At 42.3% G+C, this 26,156-nt stretch overlaps 1 protein-coding gene across 2 annotated transcripts; it reads right to left on the bottom strand.

The window, feature by feature from the left end:
• Window positions 1-2,468: 2,468 nt before the first annotated feature.
• Window positions 2,469-24,626, bottom strand: LOC101775124 (chromatin structure-remodeling complex protein SYD). 2 transcript variants are annotated; one of them, XM_004965099.4, is made up of 41 exons: window positions 24,399-24,626; window positions 23,502-23,618; window positions 23,352-23,413; window positions 22,101-22,306; window positions 21,295-22,020; window positions 21,007-21,209; window positions 20,455-20,654; window positions 20,283-20,347; window positions 19,393-20,192; window positions 19,168-19,265; window positions 18,875-19,060; window positions 18,618-18,798; window positions 18,349-18,516; window positions 18,227-18,270; window positions 18,054-18,110; window positions 17,811-17,907; window positions 17,541-17,713; window positions 17,250-17,463; window positions 16,944-17,069; window positions 16,772-16,861; window positions 15,718-15,834; window positions 15,528-15,608; window positions 15,329-15,436; window positions 14,993-15,162; window positions 14,759-14,837; window positions 14,601-14,675; window positions 12,309-12,406; window positions 12,105-12,212; window positions 11,975-12,032; window positions 11,678-11,899; window positions 9,550-11,590; window positions 9,340-9,423; window positions 9,134-9,214; window positions 6,882-9,008; window positions 6,671-6,739; window positions 6,351-6,521; window positions 6,201-6,248; window positions 5,927-6,112; window positions 5,523-5,777; window positions 4,028-5,440; window positions 2,469-3,929 (listed from the first exon to the last, which is right to left on the bottom strand). In XM_004965099.4, the coding sequence occupies exons 2-41, from the start codon at window positions 23,604-23,606 to the stop codon at window positions 2,698-2,700; spliced, it is 12,624 nt and encodes a 4,207-aa protein (XP_004965156.1). In that variant the 5' UTR covers window positions 23,607-23,618; window positions 24,399-24,626; the 3' UTR covers window positions 2,469-2,697. The 2 variants fall into 2 exon arrangements, with proteins under 2 accessions (XP_004965156.1, XP_012700818.1); XM_012845364.2 differs by having other exon boundaries at window positions 19,393-20,180.
• Between the last annotated feature and the right edge of the window lie 1,530 nt (window positions 24,627-26,156).

Below are 26,156 nucleotides of genomic sequence, written 5' to 3'. Positions count from 1 at the left end.
TGAAAGTTTTACCAAATCACTTTTCATACTGATTTTAGCGCTATCTATCTATCTTACATAGATCCAGCCACACTGTCACTACAGATGGTGATGGCCGTCGATTAGCTGCCTCCTCACCAACCGAACTATGCATAGCAACGGCACATGAACCGAGTCCTAGCTACAAGCAAGTTGCTAGCCGGACAAAGCATCCAGCTGCTGTGCTTGTCTCCCTCCCTCCACGTACTGCGAGGTCGAGCAGTTATTGCCGTTGCAAGCATGATTGCACATATATCTTGTCACTGTTTCTTGGTGCCCTCACCTACCATTCGGTGCGATAGATATGCTATATAGATCACAGGAGGACCCCCCACCACTCTATGATTTGTCTCATGGACGTTCTTGATTAGATTGTGTGCATTACTTAGCTTGCTGTCCATTGAATTGGGGGAAGAGCACCGGAAAGTTTGGTGCGCAATGGTGGTTGCCTTATGAAAATGTCAATGATTGTTGATTGATGTACTATTTTTTCCCCCCGAGAATGTAGCCTAGCACATAATTCCTCAACCCAAAAAAAAATACTTACGCTTATAACAAACATATCTAGTATGTGACACTTCGACTAAAAATATATATGAAAGATATATTATCTTAAATAGGAAGAGTTATACTTTATTAAAGTATTTTCCATGATGGATTGAGTGGAATTGATACTGTGTCGCCAATCAATGTGAATTTTAGATAAAAATGGCAAAAGCTCCTCTTTTTTGGGCTTGGAACAAATCTAAATGGACATATATTTATGGTGAGAGGAACTATAAGTCTATTCAGATTTTCAAAGTGCATAGGGATTTTTAGGTGACAAAACATGGCACAGAGTTAATGAGCTGTCTGTTTCTTTATTTAGAAATTATACAGTATGTTAGTGTGAAGTTCTAGAACCTAGAGAAGTGAAAATATATGTCGGCTGATGCCATGTGAAGATCAGAGTTCCACGTCTTGATACCACCAAGTATTCGCTGGTCAGAAGAACAATCTAGACCCTTCCTCTAGACCCTCTAATAATCTCCCTGATGCTTGACAAAAATCACTCTAGCTACGTCGTGACTGATTGGCCGTCGCTGACTTTCACCACCGACGCCGCCGTCACGCCGTGCCGTCGCTTGCACGCGCGAAATCCTCTGATCGGGAGATGCTCCTGCAACTCTGCAAGCACCCCACGGCTAGGTGAAATTGTGAAAAATAGTCTTGGCCTGACCCCGGCCGTGCGGCGGCGGCGGCGGCAAGGGCCGGACAAGGACAACAGATGTGTTGGACTGGATCGCGGAGGCGCCGACCACGGATCGGTCCTCTGTTAGTGTGGTGTGTGTGGCAGGGCCTGTCATCTTTTTTCTTCCAGTTCGGAATTCATGGCGCCATGTTGCATCATTCATGGATTGGTTAACCAGCTGAACGGAGCTGCAGTATTGGGGTCACCACGAACTGTGGCAAGACGGTGGTTTTTATGGGCCATTTTCCGAGCCTACCAGCTACCAGCATGTTTACCTGGACTTTTGGGTTCGCGTTGGCGCCTCGCGCCGCAGCGGGGCGCTGACTCTGGTTGGATCGCCAGTTCGCCACATTATTTGCGTGGCCTACGGCCGAAGAGGCTCAACGTCTCGCGGTCAGCGTCTCCGCCGGTTTGCTGCTGGTGCTGGGGCTAGACTATGTGCTGGACCCGAGGCTTCTATCTTTGGGCTAGTCGAACACTGATAAGCACCGGCACGCACGAGTCTATTCTCTAGACCAGCTACTAATTGGTGCTCGTCTTCCGCCACGTACCAGAAGCAAGATCTACCAGACCAGTCGCTGTTGCAGTTGCGAGCATGACATCGTGCATCCCTTCGTTCTTTCACCTACCTTACCGACCCTTTCGGTGTCTACGATGGATACTCATTATTAAAATTAATATTTGCTATGGACATATCTAGAAAAGTCAAAAGGAACAGTAATTTAGGATGGAGTACATCACATGTGAATGATGTATTCGTTGGGACTACAAGTCAAGTTCCAGGAGTAGGCACGCCAACAAAGACGATTCAAATACACGTTTAGTTCAGCATGAGTCGTACCTTTTCCAAAATGAAAACACAACCGCATACTATCATACAGATAGTGGAGCGTCCCGTGACGCACCTATTTCAAGATTCTAGGCGAGACAAGTAGGCACGCCGACATAGACAATTCAAACGAAGAAACAAGCTAGACTGAATTAATTCAACATAGTATTGGACTGCCAAACTTAGTAGTTGACCTGTTTAATTGCTGCCGTCCACCTCTTAAGTAAATAAACTTTATAGATCAGTCCAGTCTAAAACCTACCTTTTCAGGTTAAAAATAGATCTACGTGCATGATCTGTTGCCTTATCCGTCAAACTGTAGGGTTCTGCAATGCAGATTCGAGTCTGGAACAAAACAGTTATCAACTCAACAGGACCACCGAAGCACCATACTAACAACATGATACGATGTGATGCGGATCAAGCAACACATATCAGTACAGCAAACATTCACACGTTAGAAAAGAATTAACTGCCGTGCGCCACAACTGCTGTAATCTCAGCACCACGTAAACTAACATTAATTTCAGTGAAAGCTTCCATGGGTTACAGCTAAAGCACTAATAGCAGTTCTTACTTACACAGATTCTAGTAGTTCTTAGTACAATATTTGCATAATTTACTCTACACCTCCATCACCATCTGCATCCTCACCTTCACCTCTAGGCGAGGGTAATGGTTGATCTGAACCGCCTTCTGTTGCATCTCCAAAAAGTTCCGCAACAACAGCAGCCCTCGCTGACTTTGCTTTTTCATCATCCCCTGACAGGTCAGTGGTTGCAGCTTCCTTTCCCTCTTGGCTGGGAAGCTCACTAGATGATTCTACCATAACCACAGCAGACACTGGTTTCGCTTGCCTTTCAGTGTTGGCTTCGCCGAGTTCTGTATTTTCACTACCAGGGGCAGGTTCAGCATCAGCAGTATTTTCTGTCTTTATATTTTCATCATTTCCCAAAGCGTCACTGATTGGAGCCTCATTTACCTCTTGGCTGCTGGGTGGCTCACTAGATATGTCTACCATAGCCTGACCAGCTGGTGTCAATTGCAGTTCTGTATCACCTCCAGCAAGTCTTGAAGTTTCACCATCAGGAGCATGTTCGGTGCTCAGAAGTACCTGAGCAGCAACAGTAGCCTCTTGCACCTTTGCATTTTCATTATTTCCTGGAGGGCCAGTGCTTGCAGCTTCCTTCGCCTCTTGGCTGAGTGGCTCACTAGATATCTCTACCATTGCCTCACCAGATGAAGGTGGCAATTGCAGCTCATTTTCATCATTTCCTGGAGGGTTAGTGCTTGCAGCTTCCTTCGCCTCTTGGCTGAGTGGCTCACTAGATATCTCTACCATTGCCTCACCAGATGAAGGTGGCAATTGCAGCTCATTTTCATCATTTCCTGGAGGGTTAGTGCTTGCAGCTTCCTTTGCCTCTTGGCTGAGTGGCTCACTAGATATCTCTACTATTGCCTCACCAGATGAAGGTGGCAACTGCAGCTCCAAGGCAGCTTCACCAAGTTTTGCATTTTCACCACCATAAGCTGCATCAGTGTTTAGCTGTCCCTGAGCAGCAGGGGCCTCTTCCATCTTCACATCTTCATCATTTCCTGAAAGGTCAGTGCTTGGAGCCTCCTTTACCTCTTGGCTGGGCAGCTCACTAGATACGTCTACCATGGGCTCAACAGAGGAAGGTAGCAATTTCTGTTCAGTGTCAGCTCCATCAGATTTTGCATTTGCACCACCAGGTGTAGACTCCGTGTTTAATACCTCGTCTCCCACTATAATGGGAACATCAGCTACAGCAACAGGCTGAGTCGTACATTGCATCTCACGCTCATCGAATCCCGTCCCTCGATTCAAACCTAGAAAAATATATTTACTCAATTTAGGTGGGTCAAAGATAAAATATACAATCCAAGCGAATCTGTGGAGAGAAACAGAAAGGGAGGGGGGAGCCTACCTTGAGAGTCATCTGTCTCATTCGCCAGTTCCACCTTGAGTGGTGATGACTCTACTGGAATTGGTACTTCACCAGATACATGGGACTCAGTACCTTTGCATACTTCGCTGATGATAGTAGTATCATTAGCTTCTGCGTCATCCCCTTGCCTAGCAACAATTTCTGATTCTACTGGCATCGACACAGCACCTGATGCATGGCCCTCAAGATCTCTGCATACTTCGCGAGCAGTATGAGCATCATTAGCTTCTTTACCGTCCTCTTGCATAGGAACAGCAATTTCTTGAATGGGCTCCGATTCCATAACAGTTTCAGATGGAACAACATTATGATCCTCTGCTGCACATTCATCCCCTGTACTCGTTGTCAGTGCCACTTGCATAACAGAAGTTTCATCAACTGGCTTGGGTTCTGCAACACGCTCAGACGAGGCAGTAGGGCTACCATCTTTAGGTTCTGAGACATCATTTTCCAAGTTTGCTATGGATTCCTCCTGCATAGGGCCAGAGATCTCAGCTGCCTTTGCTTGTGAATCAACAAGTTGAAACAGGATTGGTTGCTCTTCAGGAGCTTTAACCACTTCTTCAGTCAGGTCTGCTCCGCTAGCAGTAGCAGCAGCACCACTGGCTGTACTGTTGCTTTCATGCATAGAGCCAACAGCATCTATAATTTGTTCTTGGTTTGACATAGCTTCTTGAGTTGATTCCACACCAACTAATACCATTGATGCAGGCGCATCTGAACGGCTATCTACAGTAAGCCCTTCTACACTAGTTGCTTTTTCATGGGCAACAATTTCCTCTTGGTTTGAAATGGTAGCTTCTTGAGTTGATTGTGCAGCGATAAGTTCAACTGAAGTGGGCACTTCTGAATGGTCAGCCACAATAACCCCTTCAACACTAGGTGCTTTTTCACACGCAGTAACTAATGTGGAACATGATGTACCACAGTCATCACCACGTCGCAAACTGTCATTTTCCTCATTCAGATCACCTGTTCCAATTGCTCCTTGCTGATCAGCAATGGAAGTTTCCTGGACAACCATCATCTCAATCCCAACACCACTAGAAGATTCTGTCTTGCCAACACAAGCAGTTCCAGCATCACCAATATCTTTATCGGATTCAACTGTCACTGCAGTAGTTGCAGGAGAATCATTCCCAGATTGCAAGGGGCAGCTTTGCCAATCCATGTCAGTATTCTCTGGAAGAGTAGAGGTGGTTTGAGTTGATGTAGTTTCTTGGCTATCAACACCAGCTCCTTTACTATCCACAAAATCACCACCATCAGCTGCTCGGGCAGAATCATCCAACATTGAGTCTTCTGAAGAAGAATATCCTACTAAAGCCAGATTAGATGCCGCTTGTGCAACTGAAACCATCTCCATTTGTTCTGAACCATGAGCCTCAATACCTGAAAAGCCATATGCAAGTGAGTACCGCACCAAGATATGCAATATCAACATTAAACAATGCAAAAAGAATGTCATTCTCACCTTTTCCTTGTGTTCCCTCGTGATCAGCATCATCTGCAGCTTCCTGGACACTAACTGTTCCAATATCACCACCACCAGAAGATTCTAATTTGCCAGCAGAAACAATTTCTGCATCACAGGTATCTTTATCAGATTCAACCATCACCAGGGTAGTTGCAGGAGGATCAGTAGAATGATCCTTGTCTGAGGCATCATAAGGGCCTTGGATGCCCTCTATGTTAATCCCAGTAGAATGATCCTTCTCACCCTCAAAATCTGTTTTTTGACAAGTTGGTAGATCCACACAACCACCACTACCGATGTCAGTAGAGATAAAAGTTATAATTAACTAGTAGCTTCTTCAGAAATTCAAATATTGCACAAGTATCAGCATAAAAATGCGGAGCTAGATATATAGTGCTTACCATGCAAGTCAGTTCCAGGTGATCCTTTTTCTCCAGATTCAGTTAATAGAGGAGCATGTGTACTTACGCCACTCTCATCACCTGTTTCCTCATGATCAGCAATGGCAGTCTCCTTGACGTCCGCTGTTTCAATCTCTGCAACCGAATCAAGTTTTATTTGTTTTTCTGAACTATTAACCCCATCACCTGGGAAAAAACGAAACAGCAAAGGCACGCGTAAATATTTTATGTGAATATGCTGTTTTTTATTCAGAGTTTTAAGCAGTGTGCACACCTGGTGAAGATGCTGTTTTTTGTTGTTCTGAACTATGTGCCTCCACACCTGAAAAAAAGGCAGATGCGCATGAGTGCCTAGGCCCATACATGCATTAAACGATGAAACATACATGCATTGTGCTGAGGAGAGCAAGGCGGTGAGGGTTACCAAACAAGCCGCTTCCAGGTAATGCAGGAGTCTGTGTACTTATGTCATTCAGATCAACTGTTCCTCTTGTTTCACCATGATCAACAATTGCAGTCTCCTGGACGCACAATGTGTCAATCTGTGCATCTGAAACCGTCTCTGTTTGTTGTTCTGAACTATGAACCATAATATCTGAAAAAAGAAGAGCAAAGAGTGATAAGAAATGCAAGCCACTGTTACTAGTGACCTTTGAAAAATAACAGCAAAGGATGTACTATTCTCATCTGATCCAAGAATTATGGCATGCATGTGTATGGGCACAAGGGGAACAGAATGAGTACCTTGCACATGTTCATCATTAGCAGGTGAAATCGTCTTTGTTTGTTGGTCTGAACTATGAACTTCAGTGCCTGAAATAAAAGGAGTAAAAACAGAAATATCAGCAATTGTTGTTACTATGACCGCTAAAAACAACAGCACAGGGCATATTACTCTTCCAACAAAAAACAACGGTGTGTGCATGTATGGGTCACGTGCACGTGATAGAAGTACCTGGCATATGTTCTTTATCATTTTCAGGTGCTACTTCTGAAGTTGAAGCCATATTGGTTTGTTCAGTTCCATCAGGCATTGCAGGAGCCTGTGTGCTTATGTTTCCTGCACCAGACTGAATAGAAGATGCTGCCTTGATCTCTGATGACTGCATTTCCATCACCGCTTCACCAAATGAATGACTCTCAGAATCATTGCATGCTTTGTAAGTAGCAATAGTATCATTAGTTTCTGTAGTATCCTCTTGCATAGGAATAGTAGTTTCTTTATTTGGCTCCAATTCCATGACAGTTTCAGATGAAGCATTGCCATCCTCCACTGTGCAGTACCCATCTGACTTTGTTGCCTCTGTTTCCACTTGAATAGCAGAAATTTCACTGGTTGGATTGGATTCTACAACAAGCTCGGATGAGGCAGTAGGACCACCATGCTTCAGTATTGAGAAGTCATCTTCCAGCCCTGCAGTCTGAGATTCATTTAGCATAGGACCACAAATCACAGTTGGCTTTGCCTGTGTCTCGACATGTTCGGATGCAGCAGATTGATTTTCTGGAGAATGAACCATTTCTACAGTCTGTTTTTGCCCTTCAGCAACAGTAGAATCACCATCAGGTTCTGTGTTGCAGGCATCCATGAACACCACTGCGTTTGCAACAGTAGTTTCTTGAGTTGGTTCTACTGGTGCTTCCAAATGGCTACCTGCAGTAAGATCTTCAATAGGTGTTTTTTCACACACAAGACCCATCATGGAACATGATGTACCAAGAACATCACGCTGCGGACTGCCAGTTTTTTCATCCAAATCCCCTGTTTTTTCTGATCTCTCAAGATCACCAATGACAGTCTCTTGGATACCCACTGTTCCAGTCTCAATAACAGAAGATTCTAACCTGCCAGGACAAACCATTTCAGCATCACTAGTAACTTTATTAGACTCAACTGTCGCCTGCATACTTGAAGGGGGATCATTTCCAAAATGCAAGGTGCAGCTTTGCTTATTCAAATCAGAAATTTCTGAAGCAATAATGGTGCTTTCTTCCATCGGTTCTCGTGTGCTGTCAACAGGATTAACCATGGTGTCTTCATCTTTATTATTAGAATCATCATTTGTATTGCTATGGGTTCGATTGTCAGCATCAGCCCTAACCAAGGTTTCTTCACAAGATACCTGGCCTTCAAGATCATTATGTGCTTTGCAAACTGTGGGACTGCTATCGGTAGGCACATCAACTTCTGCCATGCTGGCCTCTTTATCAGATTGGGTGGACAAAGCATCCTGAGCTTCCTCAGGGCCATCAGCATTCATGGCAGCATGGGTTTCAACAGTAGTTTCTTTAGTTTCAGATGTATCACCATCGGTGGATAAACCAACGTCTGTTGTGCTGCCCTCTTTCTGAGATTGCATGGACGAAGCATCCAGAGCTTCCTCAGGACCATCAATATTCATGGCAGCATGGATTTCAACAATATTTTCTTTACTTTTAAATGTATCACCATCTACTTGAGCAGAACAATGCTCATTCAAGTACTCTGAAGGAGAATTTCTTAATAATGCTGTATCATGAGAAGTTTCATGGTTCTGACTATGAGTTTGATTGTCTCCAGAACTCTTATCCAATGTTTCTTCCATTTTCACTTGTTCATTCCTATTCTCCACAATCTCCACTTGATCTGGAGGCTGATCTGACTGAGTGGATTGTGAAGTAGCAGCCAAATGACTGGAAGAAGCCCTAGAAGTATCATCAACTTGCGTGTCATCAACTTTCACATCATCTTGCTTAGAACCAGTGACATCAACACCAGTGGCTTCACTGCGCAAGACATAATCATCTTCTTTGGTGGAGCCACGAGAGTATTTAGCTGAACCATCATGAGGGGCTTTGCTATCTAGTAGCGATGCATCAGACTGCCTTGCAATTTCATCCGTACACGGTGCATCTGACTGGCAAGCAACACTGGTATCAATTTTGTCCTGCAATATGTCTGTTGCTGCACTAGAGGTAAGTATATTAACATCAGAAGTCTTAAGACGCACTTCGTGCGTTGTGTGTTCTTCATCATTTGAAGGTGCTGATTCTGCAGCTGAGACTGTCTTTGTCGGTTGTTCTGAGCTATCAACCTCTACACCTGAAAAGAGGAAGAGTAAACTTATGCATAATGACCGTTGAAAAATAGCAGCAAATAGTGTTCTATTTTTCTCATCTGGGCAAAGAACTGTGGCACACAAGTGGGTGAATGTGTGTAACAAGTACCATGCACATGTTCATCATTTGAAGGTGCTGGTTCAGCAGCTGAAACCACTTTTGTCTGTTCTGAACTATTAACTTCAGCACCTGAAAACAAAAGGGCACAATGCATAAGAAACATCTGCCATTATTCTATTTTACCAGTAAAAATAACATCAAATAGTGCACTACTCTCCTTGTTCGGACCAGGAACTGCGTGTGAGAAAGAGTACCTTGCAAGTGTTCATCATTTGCAGGTGCTGATTCCGCAGCTGAAACCATGTTTGTTTGTGGTACTGAACTTTTAAGCTCAATACCTAGGAAAAAGGTAACATGAAGATGCTGTCAGACACTGTTACTATTGGAATGGAAAATAATAGCAAAGAATGTGCTACTCTTCTCATATGGAACCAGAACTGCAGTCTGGGTGTAATAAATAATACCTTGTAGATCACCTGGAAGTTTTGTTTCTTCTGATTTAGCCATCACAGGAGTTTGTGTCATCATCGTTGTTTCTTCAGTAACTGCTGCGCCAGACGCATGACTCCCCACCGGAATTGAAATGTCAGAAGACACATGACTCCCAGGATTCTTCTGTGCTTCACAAACAGAAGCAGCGGTAACCTCAGCTCTTAAAGAGTCAGCTCTCTGTTGCTCGACTGATGAAACACACACTGTTGTGGTTGGCTTTGCTGATATGTCCTCCACCTGCTTTGATCCAGTAAGTCGGGCTCGGCGTTCACTTGCAGCTGTTGTAGAATTACTTCTGCTGCGTGATTCCCGAGCCGACCCTTTCCTCCTGCTGCCTGGTGCCTTATTTGGAGCAGCTATATCAACCTCAGAAGGTACTACAGTGGGTTCCTTACCTGAATTCTGAAGCAATGAAGCAGATCGGTCAAATTGAGCACTTTCAGATTTATGATCACTAGCAGGATTTGCACTAGCCATTGCTAAATGACTAGCAGGGACTTCAGAACACACTGCCAAATGGTCCTTCCCAGTCTTAACATGTTCTTGATTTTGGGAAGCAACAGAAACAGGTGCATCAAGGTGCGAATCAACCGGTTTACCATCGACATGAGGATTGGCTGATGTGGCAAGAGTTATTTCAGAATGAGTAGCACGGTTATCTTTAAAACCACTAGGAAGTGTAGCTTCATTGATGGGGACAGCTATAGGTGTGCTTGGTTGAGAATCATATCCAGACTTCTCATGCGATGGTAACTTAATATTTGGTAATTCATTAGAAGTATTCTGAAGTGAACCATCATCTCTTTCCTTCATTATTCCTGATTTTTCACTTGGGACCATGCCAGAACCAACATCATCAATAGTAACGGATGTGCTGTAACAAGATTTTTTCATAGCCGATCTTTGTCTAGTGCTGACTCCAGTATCCTCACTACCAGATGTTTTCTTTCTGCGGCGACGTGAAGCAGGTTGCTTCTCAACAGGCTTATCTGCCACCACATGTGATGTTTCCACCAAACCTCCTGAAACCACAGGCATGGTAGGTGCAGATTCCACTTGAAGCAATCTAACATTTTCATTAAGAGTATTTGGTGCCAGTGTGGTAGCATTGTCTGACATCACAGTTTCAGCACATATATCTTTTGCCACAGGTGTTGTAATGGTTGCACCTTTATCTCCTTCATGAACAGGAGAAATACGCTTACCGCTATCTGGCAATAATGTATCCAGTTTAACTGTGACCAAATCCTTCTGGATTCCTGCCACTGCCACAGCACTTCCTTGTGATGGGGGAGTATTCACTTGAGTATATGAAGAAACACAACTAGTGTCTGCTACTCCGCTACCAGCTGAAACAGGTGGGTTAAGACCAACATCATCTACACCAGAAGACGTTAGAGATTTTGGTTTTCGTCCTCGTCTGCGAGGTGTTTCTCCTGCTTGGGCTCTCCTGCCTCTAGCTGGTTGATGAGGTACTGCAGGAGCTGCAACATTATGAACACTCTGCAACGACGAGCCAGTGTCTTTTGCTATAGGTCCTTCTGGAACAATGACAGAACTGGAAGTCTTGGTTTCAGTACCAAAGTCTTGATTGTTGATATTATCAGCCGGTGAAATAGAATGTACATTAACATCTGAAGCAGCTGAATGGATCGGAGTAGCTGGTGCATCAGAATTGATGATAGTTGCTGGTGTGGCAGAACTACCATCATGTGTGGTTCCTGTCTCTTGTTTGACAGCATCAGTTGGAGCTGTAGTAGGAGATAAGAAAACATCTGACCTTTTAGGTCTACCTCTCCGCCGTTTTGCTGGTGGGGAGTCGTCAACAGTTGGGGATGCCTCTTTCCTCATTTGTTCTGGTTCTTTTGAACTCTCTGCGAGAATTTCAGGCTTCAGGGCTTTAGGAATATCTGAATCTTTCGGCATACCACCAGGTTGTGGTGAATCAGGAGAATCAACTTGACAAAGTTTTTCAAATTCTTCTTCGGTCCATTGGTCCTCATAAGAGCGAACCTACAAGCATATGTGTATCCATGAATTAGTAAATAGATTTATCAGACTATGATTGAGAGATATGTTAAGAGACAATGTGCAACTGACCTCACGAGCTCGTTTGCCCCTTCCATAATGTTGTGTATCAAGGCCCCCAAGTTCACCCTTCTTCCTCACATTCACCTTTACACTTTTTACATTTGATGGCTCATAAAGCTTCATAGCATGGCAGAAGGGCTTGAGATCATCGTCAGTTACAAGACGAGAAGGCAATACTGCAGGGTCTAGCCCACTAGTTGAACCATCCTGAACCACCTTTTGCCAAGCCTCCTGCAACATAACAAAAATTACAAGGCAGATATGTAAAAGCTTTAGCTGAAAGAAACCTGTACAAATTCAACATACTGTTTCTTCTTCTCTCCTTTGCTTGTCAATAGATTCAAATACGTCAATCTCAGCTTCGCTGCAGTAAGAAAAGTGAAGTGTGATGTTATGTAAATACAAACATTCAGTCTCACATCAAATCAGATCTTACCTCCGTGCAAGAATATCATTCAGAGCGTCATCGTCTAACACTGGAGCTGCTTCTTCCTTCTTACACTCACGTAGGAGTGATTCAAGATACTCCCTTCGATCTTCAGCACTGCAATAGCACCCCACATATGAATTAGAGAGGGAGGGGAAGGGGTCTGTCAGCGATGTGGGGCACTAAATTATTTGGGCCAACAGAAGAATTTACCTTGTGTTATTGTCAAAAAAACCAGCAGTTATACTCTGATTAGCAACACCTAATTTGTGTTCTGCTGAAGCCCTGACTTGCTCTTCAACAGTCCGGACCTTATATTCAGCAAAATAGATTTAAAGTCAAAAACAAATTGCATTTTTGAGATTTTTCAGCTCAATTAGAAGAAGGTATTTATTTTGGTTATAAACCAAGCAGTACTTAGTGAGGTATTTAGGTCATTACAAAATCACATAGATGATCTGCTAAGGCACAAATAAATACATAATGAAGAAAAATATCATCAAGAAGTTATGCATATAGTAAGTATCAAAGGCCCAGCTCTATTTGGAACACATAAAAAAGTAAAAAAGCTCTATTCATTACGATTGAAAAACATCGAACTGTGTTGTGCCTTCTAAGCAACAGCAGAAACAATCAGTTTTACCAAGAGACTCATTAATATACCATGGTTTTCAGCACTTTCATAACTTAAATGCATTTGTTTTTGTTTTCTGTGCTTTCTTAGATGAGTGTGGATTTCACATCAAAGGGCTCCCACGCCCTCACTAGTGACTTGAGCATGTCATAATGTTTTTTTATTGTAGATATCAAAGATGGATATTTCCTTATTTTTCACCCATGGCTACTTTGCTTCGCTAGCCAAGCCTTGAAAGACCCATTACAAGAATTTTGATTGAACAAGCGTGAAGTTGCAATATTGCAGGCTTACTTGAGTACTGCATATATGTTTCTTATGGAATTTTTGAAACGTTGCAACATCATTTGAGTTCACTAAAGGGACCGCTGAATCCCATAAACGAACCAATTTCCCTTAAAAAGTTATAGGCACTCATTTCAAAGTTCAAATATGTCACTAAATCTGATCCAGATTTCCATGTTGGAAATCTTATAATCAAAAGTGAAATTTAGTAATTCAACATAATCATATTAGTTTTGGAAAAGATCAAATGTTTTTTCATCTTAATTAAACGTTATATTTTATGTTTTTAAATAAGAATTCGTTGTTATAAGATAGACAATTAAAATTTGAGTTTCAGTTGAACATTCTCAAATAAAAGGTTTCAAAAACAATGTCAATTTTCTTAACTTAATTTGAAACCTCGATACAACCCCATTAATTTTATCAACCCTAAGGTGAGTTGGCACAAGGGAAACACAGGGATATTGTATGCGCAAGAAACGAGATTGAGAAAAGGGAAAAAGAAACACCAGTTCCCCCAAAAGCAGCATGCATGTATCTACCCGCTGGAAAGTGATATAACAAGTATTTGTGCAGTAAATGCTCTCATAAACTTTTTTTGGCATTACATTTATTAGATAATGACAAGGTTGTTTCATGCATGTATCTACCCACAAGGAAGTTACGCAACAAGTAGCTGTGCAGTAGATGTTCTCAGGGATGTACAATGGAGATGCTTAACATGGTGTTTAGGTAAGGAAAATTGTTGTTTGCCGCTATACACACCAGGTGCCCATAAGGTGGATAAGATGCTTAAGTTTGAAATAGGTGCTTAAGGTGTGCTAACATGGTGGTTGAGCATATTTAAGCACCCACTTGCATTGGAGAGATTAACTTTTATGCAGGTGCTTAATGATGAGGTAACATTCCTTGGTGTTTAGGTAAGAAAAATTGTTTGCCGCTATATGCACCAGGTGCCCACAAGGTGGATAAGATGCTTAAGTTTGCAAGAGCATATTTAAGCACCCACTTGCATCGGAGAGATTAACTTTTAATCAGGTGCTTAATGAAGAGGCAACATTCTTTCTTTAAACACATGTGCCTAAGCATCTTGAATTGTAGATGCCTTCAAACTTTTTTGTTAATTTATTTATTAGATAATGACAAGGTTCTCTCAGATGAAATGTAAGCCAAAATAGTATGCAGTTGGGATAGCACATAATGGGCTCTACACCAGTTCAAGAAAGGAGTGCTGGGTACAACCGAAAAAGTTATTATTAGTTCCCTAAAGTGTCAATGTAGTTCCCTCAAGTTGTGACATCATTTGTTTTCTTCCTAAGCTATATTTTCCCCTTTTTTCACCAATAGATATTATTTGCCCTCTTCGATATTGATTTATTGAGAAGGGTGGGCCTGGCACAGTGCTATCTCTCTCTACTTGTGTCCTGGAGGTCCTGAGTTCAAATCAGCATCCTTGAGGCTGCCTAAAAAATCCCTTCCACGGACCCTCACATTGTATGCGAGCTTTCAGCACTGGGTATAGTATATCCATTCAATTTATTAACTAGATACATGAACTTTCAACATAACACCAAAAGAATCATTACCGTTTCTAAACGTAAAACAAGAACCTCCTTCTTTTGACCAATCCTGTGTGCCCTAGCCTGTGCTTGCAGGTCAACCTGGATAATAATCAATTAGGAATGGGTAGTATGTAGTGTTTTATAATATTCCAAGAAAACATTATGACTAGATATTTAGCTACCTGAGGATTCCAATCGGTATCAAATATGATAACAGTATCAGCTGCTTGGAGATTGACACCAACACCTCCAGCTCGAATACTATAAAAAAAGGGGTAGTGAAACATAGCGCTAAGTATTTGTTGGTCAAATAGGTAAATAAGTTTAAAATTAATCAATTCAGTAGCCCAAAGCATGCTTCGTGAGTTCGTTAATCCTACTTTTTTATAAGAATTTGTGATACAATTGTAACATACCTCAGAAGAAAAATGAATGCTTGAGAATTAGGATCATTAAATTTATCGATAAGAGCTCCTCTTTCATGTCCAGAAGTGTGCCCATCCAACCGAAGGTACTTATATTTTTTCCAAACCAGGTAATCCTCCATTACATCAAGCAATCTTGTCATTGTAGAAAAAAGTAGAACCTGCAGGGATTGTAGTTGCTGTCACTGAACCAGAACTAATCACCAGCAAAGGACAAAGATACCAAGAATAAAGAACATTCGAGCTCAACTTATAACTAGAGAAAAAAAGGAACAATCAAATTCTAATGTGTAGAAGTCAAACTAAATCCAATGACTATTCACTCACCCTATGGCCAGTAGCTTTGAGTTTGGGTAGCAGTCTGTCCAACATCTCAAGTTTTCCACAGAGCCTTACAATATTTGGCAGATAATGTTTAGGTAGATAGCCTTCAATCTACAAAGACAAGCCAAACAGTTGATGGGATGCATACAATAAGGATTCAAAAATAATAACAGTGAGGCAAAATGGAAGATTTGCATTCTACCTCTTCAACATGAAGCTGGCTCAGGTACGGATGGTTGCATATGTTCCTCAATTCCATGACAGAATTGTGCACAGAGCGAACCTAAAGATAATAAAGTAGCATCTTAAATGCCAAATCCTGGAAATACTTGGGAAATGAAAAATAAAACTTAGAATAAGAAATCAACTCAGAACAGTCAGCTGCTGCACACCTTAACCGCTCCAATTGCACCAAGATTATCTTCCACCCTTGTCATGAGAAGCTTCTGATAAGCAGATGCTTCACATCTTACAAGTCTTTCAATCTTCTCTGGCAGCTCATTTTCAACCTGAAGGTAGTAAAACACAACTAAAATATTGCACAAATCTTCTGGATATAGACAGATGAGAAAGGAAGGAAGATGATAAGAATCACAAGCTAATGAGCAAATTGCTAGGTGCTAACTAGGAGATCTGCGATGATACATTGCTCCCTCAGATCTTTTTATGCGGCATATTAGGATTTATAGATGACTTTAGAAGTGTACTTTGACCATCAATTTATTTCGCAGTATACCATCAGTTGCCACAAAATCAATGTCACATTAAACAATTTGTGAAAGATAAATCTATTGATATAACTTTCATAGACTAAGTATGCATATAATTTGATTAATTGCTGGCCAACGTTATAAAGTTTAACCTTGTCAAAGTCGACTACATCCTAACAAATGAAACAGAGGGAGTACTTTTCATTTTTTAATTATCGATGGTTCAGTACCAACTTCAAATTTCAAAAACAACTGAAACGGAATAGAAGACATTTTGGTTGGCTTGATTAAACTGTAAGACAAGGAATGTGCTTGAGACAACACATCACACACTCCCTCTGTTTACAAATGTAAGCTCTTTCCTAATGTTCATGATGCAACCCAACCAATGCCAATATTGTTGAAAAACACAATTCCGAAGGAAGGTCCGTAAGAGAGAGCAAAAATAGTGAATGAAAGCATAACCCATGTGACTTCTCATATATTAGTAGTCAAATACCATATGCCAAAATGGAACATATTTCAAATCTGAAGTTCTGTTGTTTAGCTTAGATGAGACTAGATGGATTCATAAAAGGCACATGGAGGAAAGCTAAAAATAGAGAGCTTTGAACTACCAATCATAGAGAACATAGAGCGGCCAAGCTAATGGAGAATGCAGTGGATTGCTGGAATGCAAATATGTAGTTATTGAACTATTCACCAAAACAGGCATTAAGATTGTGAAATCAAAGACCTTATGCTTAAGTCTTCGGAGTACAAAGGGCCGAAGAACCTGGTGAAGACGGTTTATGATCAGCAAGTTTTCTTCCTCCGAAAGCAAGGCCTTTAAGCAGAAAAGATAATGTAGTCAAACGCCATTCCAGAGTAGCCCACTATTTAGGAAATCAAATAAAACCGAATGATACCTCATCAGGTGAATTATCACCATTGCTTTCAAATGGTTTGTTAAACCACTGAGAAAAGTCCTCTGATGAATTAAATATATTGGGCAAAAGGAAATTCAAAAGTGCCCACAGCTCCTCAAGATTGTTCTTCACATAAAAAGCACATCAAATTAGCACACACACAGAGAGGCCATATATGGCAGTTCAGTAATATATAACTAATATAGAGGGTAGAGCCATTTTAGACAGCCAACAGTTGGCGCAGACATTACTTGAAAAGCAAAAGACAGAACTAATGTATAACAGTAGAAATGCAAACTTCAGAACCTGCAGAGGAGTTCCTGTCAATAACAGCCGATGGGAGCTCCGATAAAGCTTCAAATCAGCATTGAGCTTACAAGACGCGTTCTTTATGCGATGCCCTTCATCAATTATTATATAGTGCCATTGTATTTTGCTTAGTTTTGGCCTATCATGCTTGTTCATCAAGTACTCATATGTTGTCAAAAGAACATTAAACTTCTGATGAACAATCATCTCTCTGAAAGAAAATAACTAAAGTGAATAAAATCTCCGCATGGACTAGTGCACGATGAATTGAAAAATTTTAGCATTTACTTGAACATTCTGCGCCTTTCTTCTGGAGGACCAGCATAAGCAATTTTGTTTATACTAGGTGCCCAGAAGTTGAGCTCAGATTCCCATCCAGGAAGAACGGATGATGGTACAACCACGAGAAAAGGTCCCCGGTCATTTTTTGTTTCCATAAGGTAGCATAACAGAGAGATTACCTGCAAAAGCAGTAACACAAATAAGGATTTAGGTAATTGTTTAGACAACTACATAACAGATGAAAGCAAGTGCTAAACACACTGCACTAGGTCTTACTTGTACTGTTTTACCAAGACCCATCTCATCTGCTAAAATTCCATTCAAATTATTATTGTACAATGAAACCAGCCAACGCAAACCGTTCATCTGGTACCTGTAGAGTAACAAGCAAGTAGCAAACCAACAGAAATGAATAAATGAACAAAAAAAGGAAAAAGAAATAAAAAAATAATGATAAGAATATCTTATCGCATGCAAAAGTTTAAAGGGTCACAAATAGAAGAATGAATAGCAGCTTACTCTCGCAATTTGCCACCCTGAAGATAAGATGGCTGATCATTCACGGTCTCCTTAACACTAGAAAAATGTAAGCAACCATGTAAGAATTAAAAAAGGATTGAGGATCTAAAATCAATACATGCTTATATTTCCCACTGAAAAAAGAAGATGTAATTTATCCAATTTAAAAGTACCTGTGGGCCAGTTGATAGTACTTTTCATTACTTTCCAGATAATGCTGCAAAGAGGACACCCCAGTTAAGTATATCTCAAACACGAACCGGACTGAAATATGAATAACGGAAAAGTAAATAACCTGTGGCTGGTAGCTCTCATCTTCGATGTCGTTTGCAGGGTCACTCTTATCAGAAACATAAGATGCACGTCCATCTGTGGACTTCGCATTCTGCAATTTGTTCCCAAGTTTCTGTAGATATTTCTCAGTTTCACGCAATAGTTGCTTAACTCGGTCAGATTTTGCATCCTACAATGTGGAAACATTAATCAGAAGCGATTCAAACCAAACAAATAGAAAGACTAAAAATGAAGGGGCAGATAAATCAAAACATGGCAAGCAAGACTCACCTTGACCATCCTAAGATATCCCTCAACATCGTTGTTCTTAAGCAGATTGATTTTCTCTCGTTGGATCCTATCCAATTTCTCCCGATGAATTCGCTCTTTCCTCTTGTGAAATTCTTTTATGTACCTATTGAAACCCTTCAAGCGTTCTCTCTTAACCTTGAAGCTGTCCTCAAGTTTCTCTCTGCAAAAGACATCAGGCAGAGATGATTACAGATGGTACACGAGAGTGATGAATACAGTAGAGATTGGTATCCAACCTGTGAGCCTCTATATCAGCAAAGAACTCCTTCTGCCTCTCACGAATTCTCTTTTGCCTTTCTTCCTTCATTTTCTGTTCAATTTTTTCAAGCTGTTTCACGCGCCGTCCATGCCTATGTTTCTTCACTGCTTTGATGCGCTCCAAGTCAGCTGTATTGGGCTTGAAAAAGTCCATCAAAAACTCACTGCGTGATAGAATCAAGAAAAGGAAACAGGAATCACATAGTTAAACAAACAGATTGTCAGATTAAGAAAAGAATAAAATTGATTGGGGTCTCCAATGACAACAAACCTGCGTACACGACGTTGAAGTGGCAGAAGTTGAAGCTTTTTCAATTCAATGACACTCTTTGTCTTTGCGGAAAGATCTTCAGATGAATTAACGCTTTCCTGAAGATGTAGAAATTTTGATAAAATAACGATTAACAAAGGTTATGGAACAGAAATTCTTAATCACATACAAACATTTATAAATGGTGCCTTTCTCATTTCAGACTCTCAAAGGAAGAAGGTAAACCTTTAGCTTCTCATAGGATGCTGACATTCTGCCGTGTAATTTATGCTGCTCCAATGTCCTTTTTTGTTTCTCATTGTACATTCTCTTCTGGTATTCCAAGATCCATTTTTCTGTCATAGTGTGCTTTGGAGGAGATGACGGTAGATCATCATGCTCCGAAAGATCCTCATCTCCTTCATCAGCAGCCTGCTCGGGCACAATGTCTGCTGCGTGGCTACAATTTTCAACATCATTACCAGCTCCAACTGTCTCTGTAGTCTGATCTATTCCAGGCATATTGGAGTTGTAACCATCAACAGGCATATGTTGTGGCTTTGAAGGTGCAGGTAATTCTTTAGTTTCCTGATTCAGATGTTGTCTATTACCACCCAAAGCAGTAGGTCCCAGGCCTCCCCAACTCAAATTACGATTCAAATTTTCAGCATCATTTCTATGAATATCAGGAGCAATTCTTCTCGTATCTCCCTGAAAGTATGACTGCTGTGGTCCAGATGGAATGGGAGATGCAGTTTCCTGGGAACGCATTTCAGAACTAGCTCCCTGCATAACAGAAGCTTTTTGGATGTTTTCTACTTCCATCAAAGACTTCTCCTGTTCAGCTACCTTGATCTTCTTTGTAGCATTTTCTGGGTCTTTCGGAAAGGAATCAACTTCTGCAATACTTCCTGCAGATGTGGATGGAAGTCTAGAGACATCACCTTGCCTACCAAAAACACCAGAGTTCTCCCGACTGCTTCCAGTTTCCTTTCCCAAACCATCAGGCGCTCTGCTCTCACTGCCCCTCTGACCTGCAGTATCACCTGATTTTGAAGTATAGATTCATAATTGATATGACCAAACACAAATATCAAATGGATTGAACAATGTGTTCTTTTCTTAAAAGTTCTTACTTTCTGCAGGAGGTACTCTACCCAAGGCAATTTCAAGATGCACCTTCCTGGGCTGCAAATTATTTCTACAAGAAAAAATAGCCAATATGAGTGCCACAAAATGAAGTTTGGATGTCATGCTCTGAAACCAGGATATACTCAGGGAAACCGGTATACGAAAAGAAATGCAGACCTAAATGCAAGAAATACTAAGCACTGTGCCCTGAGCTGCTTCAGCTGCTGTTCTTTGAATGGTATGTTGGAAGAGGGGTGAGACATTGGACTTGGCCCAGTATTTCTATTCGGAAGTGCAGATGGTCTGCCTTCTTGGAAAGATGCCTCAGCTCTTTGTGGTGCTCTGATAATACCTTGCCTTTCTTGGATGGGATTTCCCTGTAAAGTTGAATTACATTTGTCTCAAATAAGAACTCTTGAAGATTGCATTAACTATTTCAGGTACAAATATAAATGAACAGATGAGCAAACAAAAAGCTCTTCAAGATGGCTCTGGTTGAAGCAGGTTGCACCAGCCACCAGCCAAATGATCAACCTGGTAGAAAACCAGTTGAGGCATCCTCATAGAGATTCATCGGAACATGCATCAAATACATTTTCGTGCAAGCTTACGAGAATGAATCTCCAACCCTCCTTACTTCCAGCGGACAACATATTGTCTAAAAGGTACCATACATGGTATCCAAAATAATACTCCAAGTCTATGCACATATTAAAACAACAGCCTTACATGAGGCATCCCAGGCTGAGATGCAACTTTCGGTGTCGAATGAAGTTCAGTGCCAGTACTGCTGGAAGCCAATTCCTTGCCTTTGTCCAGAAACTGTGAGCTACCTCCAAAGGAAGAGGAGTTGTAAGGAGGAATCGGGGGAAATCCCATCTGTGGTGCAGAAGTAGAGTTAAAAGCTCCTTGTGCCCCTACATTCACTTTCCCTGCAATATAAGCAAGTTCATCATCAACAAGTGTATGAACTCCAGTTTCTCGTTAGACCATTATATCTTGGTTAAGTGTAAGTACCTTCAACATTAACTCCAGAACTCACTAAATTGTGATTAGGCCCTTGAGAATTCTTCATAATTGGAACTTGTGAGTTTTGGTTCCAGCCAAAACCAGCATTAAATAAATTTGCTCCACCCTGTATACTTTTCTGCAACTCAATAGGGACACCACTAGAAGCCAGTCCCTCAGGAAAATTTGGAATTTGAGCCATTGTGAATGGATTTGATGGTTTAGTCTTGTCAATAGTCCTCCCAGAAGAAATCAATGGACCTTCCGGGTGAGCCCTGAGAAAAGGTGCACCACCATGTGACGGTGGCACCTGAGCAGTACCACCTTGTACTTGCAGTGAATGTGGTTGCTCATGCTCCATTCCCATGGAAGGCTGACCTTGTCTACCAGCTTTGCCAACTTGTTTCCCCTTTCTGGTATTGTGTCCAGTGGAGATAGCATCTGACTTTGAGTTGTCTTCAGAATGCAAATCTCCAGCTCCTTTTGAATCCATCCTTTTTCTCTTAGAAGAGGTTTTCTTACTTGTTTTCTCATCAGATTTCAAAGAATCATGTGAATTCATAGATCTGGTGTCCTCCATCTGCAGACTTGCAGGGCTTTCAATGCCAGAGGACCTACCGCTCTTTTGTGACATGGAGCCTTGATGAATATCAGCTGCTGGGAAGTCACCCCAGTTTGGCCCTGTTGGTACCCTGCCCGAAACAGATGCCACATGCCTTGTCATATCTGTTGAACCTGACAACATAAAAGATGCATCAGGAAGTGAAATTCGTATCTCCATAACTATCAGAATTTTTTCTTCTGAAGCTGCTTGCCTGATGGAAACTGCCATAATCCAGCTTGCCCACTATTCTGGGATGCGTCACTTCCAACCATGGGAGACTGGTTACCAATGACCTCCTTGTCTTTTGACATGGCACCACTAGAATCACCTGCGTGAGGGCCACCGGCAAATGGAATTCGCGATGATCGCAGTGCTTCCATATCAATTCCATGTTGGTTTACAACTGTCTCCATAGCCCTGCCGATTCACACAGTATGGAAGTATTTTGAATTAGGAAGAAGCGAAAGCTCCAGTCTACATTGTTAAAATTCTACCTGCTGAATTACCTATCTGCCAATGTCATTTAAAGCATTCATGTAAAAAGTACAGCCAATTGGATTATTTGTTATTACAGATTGATGAACCATAGGTGTGGACTGCGACACAAATCATCTGACACCAAATGAGTCATACCATGTGGTTATAGCACCCAATTCCATAGTGTTACTAAGTATGAAGCGTCTCCCTATACAGGTCACAACATTTGGTACTAGTACATGCACACCAATTTTTCCCCTGGCTGTTGCATGTACAGAAGTCAATATTCATTGTGTGTGCGTGTTAGGGTGGGTTGGGAGGACTCTGCCAGACATCAAATTTTCTAACCCCAAAAGAAGCAAAACACAATAGTTCCATGAATCAATATGGACGACTGAGTGCTGACTACGCAGAAAGCTCCCCAACATCCAAATTCCTTCACCATCTCAACCCAGGATCTGCACAAGGATGAAATGTACCCCCTTTCTTCTTTCCCCTTTCCCAGCAGCCTGCAGATTAGGGCAGCTAATGTATTTAAAAACACACACGGATTTTTTGCGTTATTGGACATTTGGACCCTATAAGGCCCCTCAGGACCTATGTCCCTTCTGTGTGTTCCACCTTTCCTCTCCTAAGTCCTAGTAACTACTAGGGAAATTGGTCCTATAGCACTGAAAGAAACTTGATTCAGTAAAAAATACAATCAAAGGTTCCCTCCATTAAGTTCTGTACCATTCTGTCTTTTTATTTTATTTTTGTTCTCTTTTTTTAAGGGCGCATATACCACCCCATTCTTCGTTTTTGCAACTCCGATATAATAACAATATGGCTACAGATATTAAGTTCAAAAAGACCATGCAAAAAATATTCTGTTCCAGACAATTTAGAGAACTCAGTCCCACAAAGATAAACTAAAGATTTCTAGCCCATATTTAAGTTGTTTTCTCATTTCTAAAGATATTGAAGAACCAAAGTAAATATTCACCTCGATATGACTTGATATGGCAGTGACTGCTCCTTTCCACTTAGTTTCATATGTTGACATATCTGGAACACCAAACAAAAAGTAAGAAGCAAGGTGGCAGAGTTTTTTAGACTTTCCACGCCCTTATGCATTATTGGTTGAGCTGCATACCACATAAAGTTTTGTTGCTAGTTTAGAAGGCTCATCCTTGGACTCCTGAATAAGTTTATGAAGAAGTTTCGCAGCCTCCATCTCAACATGCTGTGATGAAGCCATTTCTGAATTAACCTGTAGTCACATTGAGGTCATTAAAAAATGTAAGAAAAAGAAATACTCAGGGCAGCCTATACTTCATGTTAAACTATCAAATGTGGCAGCCTTCAAGCATCACATTCAGAGGTACAGATACAGAGGCATGATGTTTCATGACTATTTTCAGTATTTCATATATATCAATGCACCAATAGCAGATTTAGCAAGCGAAAACAAACATAGCTTCGCAGTCTCATGGCAATCAACACTATAACTTAGAAAATATTGACCTATTTTGTATGTTCCACTTTATCTAGAGTTTGGATTAAACGAAATCAGCTTGCGTTAGGCTAGCATTTAGCTGAAATGTTGTTTGGATAAAACTGGCTGTATGCAAAACAGGTATAAGTAGATAGTATTTACATAAACCTATTTCCTGAGTTTTCAGAGCAGGTTTTTGGTATCCAAGCTTTATACTAACCCAAGAAAACATAGTTAGTCTTTAAAACCACTTTAACTAAATCATGGTTTGCTTCAATTCAAGATCCAAACAACCCAGCATTGATGTACCAGACCAAGACGCCACATGTTCGCTCAAAGCTACTGAGCAGCTGGACAAACCAACTAGATCGACCCAAAAACCTCCTTGCATATTTCTCACCCAAAATTAGACTCGGAGGCAGTAACCCTAGCTGGGAAACAGAGCTACACTGATCGCGACCACGATTCCCAAATCCGCGTACAGGGAGACCAAACCTACACCTCAGGTGAGTTCAAGCTAGAGGGGAGACACCCAAGCAAGCGGCGGCGACTTACAGTGATTGGGGATCGGGGAAAACCCTAGCGGAAAGGAGGAAGGGAGAAAAGCCGGAGCCGCCGCGCGGGGGAGCTGGTGGTCTCCGGAAGCGGCGGCGGCGGCGGCGGCGGCGGCGGGATATTCGCCGGCGAGCGCGGCGCCGGTGGCAGCGGAAACGCGTGAGCTAGGTGCCCGAGCTCGAGCTCGTCGCCTCCGCCATTTCCAGTTTCCCAGTAGACCCCTGCAGTGATGCTCTCTCTCTCCTTCCGTGTGGTATTCGGCTTATAGTAAAGTCTTGTGTATGGGCTCACCTGCGGGCTGACGGCATCTCTTGGGCCGGGCTTTAGGAAAGAGTTGGGCTTGCTCTTTCTCGCGCGGGTCGCCGTCGGTTCGTGTTTGAGAGAGAAACTGAGGGTGTGTTTGGTTGCTTTCGAAAGACTAGTTGTGAGCTGCGTGATCTGGAAAGATGTTGGAGGTTGTGAGCTGTGAGAAAATTGAAAGTTATTCGGTGAAACAGCTATGGCTGTGTTGAAACACTTATGAGTAGACCCCACATGTTATTCACAGTCCACCCCATTCAATTCTCTCCCTCTCTCACTGATGAGCGGACCCCACTCGTCAGCATCTTCTTCTTCCGCTCTCTTCCCTCTCACAACAGTGTGGTGGGCAGCAGCGCAGCAAGCCAGCCCGTGTGGAGGGGCCGCGACACAGCAGCCGAAGCGGCGGGCGATGCGGTGTGTGGCGTCGCCGGCCCCGAGTTGTGCCGCTACCGAGAGAGGAAGGGATTGGAGTAGGGCGCCGTCGGGAGGAGAGTAGGGGCCCGCTGCCTCAGCCTCACCCGCGATGGAGACCCCACCGAAAGGAGAGCAGGGGGCCGAGAGCAGGAGACCTCCGGGGCGCCGCCGCCAACGCTGTCACCGAGCAGCGGAGCGAGGCGGCGCAGAGCAGCACTGCGCCCGCCACCGCCACTGCGGCTAGCCCCGCCAGGCTGGCCTTCTCCAGCGGGCCCTTGGCCGCCCGCCGCGCTAGGCACTTCACCGCCACCCCATGCTCTCTGTCGTCCGGGAGAAGAGGAGGGGACCGGAGAGGGGCGCTGCCGGGAGGGGAGCAGGGGGTGGAGATGGAGCGGCGCCGGCGGGTGGGAGGGGCGACGGCGGCGAAGGTCACCCGTTGACGGGAATAGAAGGAAAAAAATGAATCGGTATCTCATAACCAGTGGCAGGTGAGTAGTTTTTTCGAAGTTGCCCACCTCCACCGCCAGAGAAAGTAAGGGGGAAGCTGCTGTGAGTTTGTACTGAGGAAGAGTAAAAGTAACTTTGGCCCAAAGCAACAATGAGTTTGCCACCCCTTTGGTTGGTTTTTGTCTTTTTGAGATGCAAAAGCAGGTTAGCAAGTTCAACTAAAGGTACCCGAGCTTCTGGAGGTTTTCGAATCAGCTGTCTGAGCGGATCTTGATCCGTGTTAAGCCATTTGTTCAGTCCCTTCTATAATCTTCAAAAGAAAACTCCAAGAATATACTCCCTCTATTCAGTTCAGAAATGATGTGTATTTTAATCGGAGAAAAATTAAACTTTATAAAGTTTGACCAATAATTAGTTAAATATAAGCACATCTAGTGTATAAAATTGCATCAATATATTTATACCTAGAGTCATGTTGAAATGATATTCGATTGACATTATATTTTAAAAGAAATTGTGAATCAAAATCTACTTAAGAGATTTTTTCCCATTTCAAATATGCCTAAAATTTCTGTACGAAGGTTGTATAGCACTGCC

The sequence above is a fragment of the Setaria italica genome, chromosome IV, assembly GCF_000263155.2.
Source record: "Setaria italica strain Yugu1 chromosome IV, Setaria_italica_v2.0, whole genome shotgun sequence".
Classification (NCBI taxonomy): domain Eukaryota; kingdom Viridiplantae; phylum Streptophyta; class Magnoliopsida; order Poales; family Poaceae; genus Setaria; species Setaria italica.
This window is presented reverse-complemented; position numbering and strand designations above follow the sequence as displayed.

Bases quoted from the DNA above. Each gene is read 5' to 3' on its own strand.
- LOC101775124 (XM_004965099.4), bottom strand. From the start codon at position 23,606: ATGGCTTCATCACAGCATGTTGAGATGGAGGCTGCGAAACTTCTTCAT. The intron at 16,862-16,943 runs GTATCATTCGGT...TTCTGCTTAAAG, and splicing joins GTGATAATTCACCTGATGAG to GCCTTGCTTTCGGAGGAAGA. The intron at 11,900-11,974 runs GTATGTTGAATT...GTTATGTTGCAG, and splicing joins AAAGGAGAGAAGAAGAAACA to GAGGCTTGGCAAAAGGTGGT.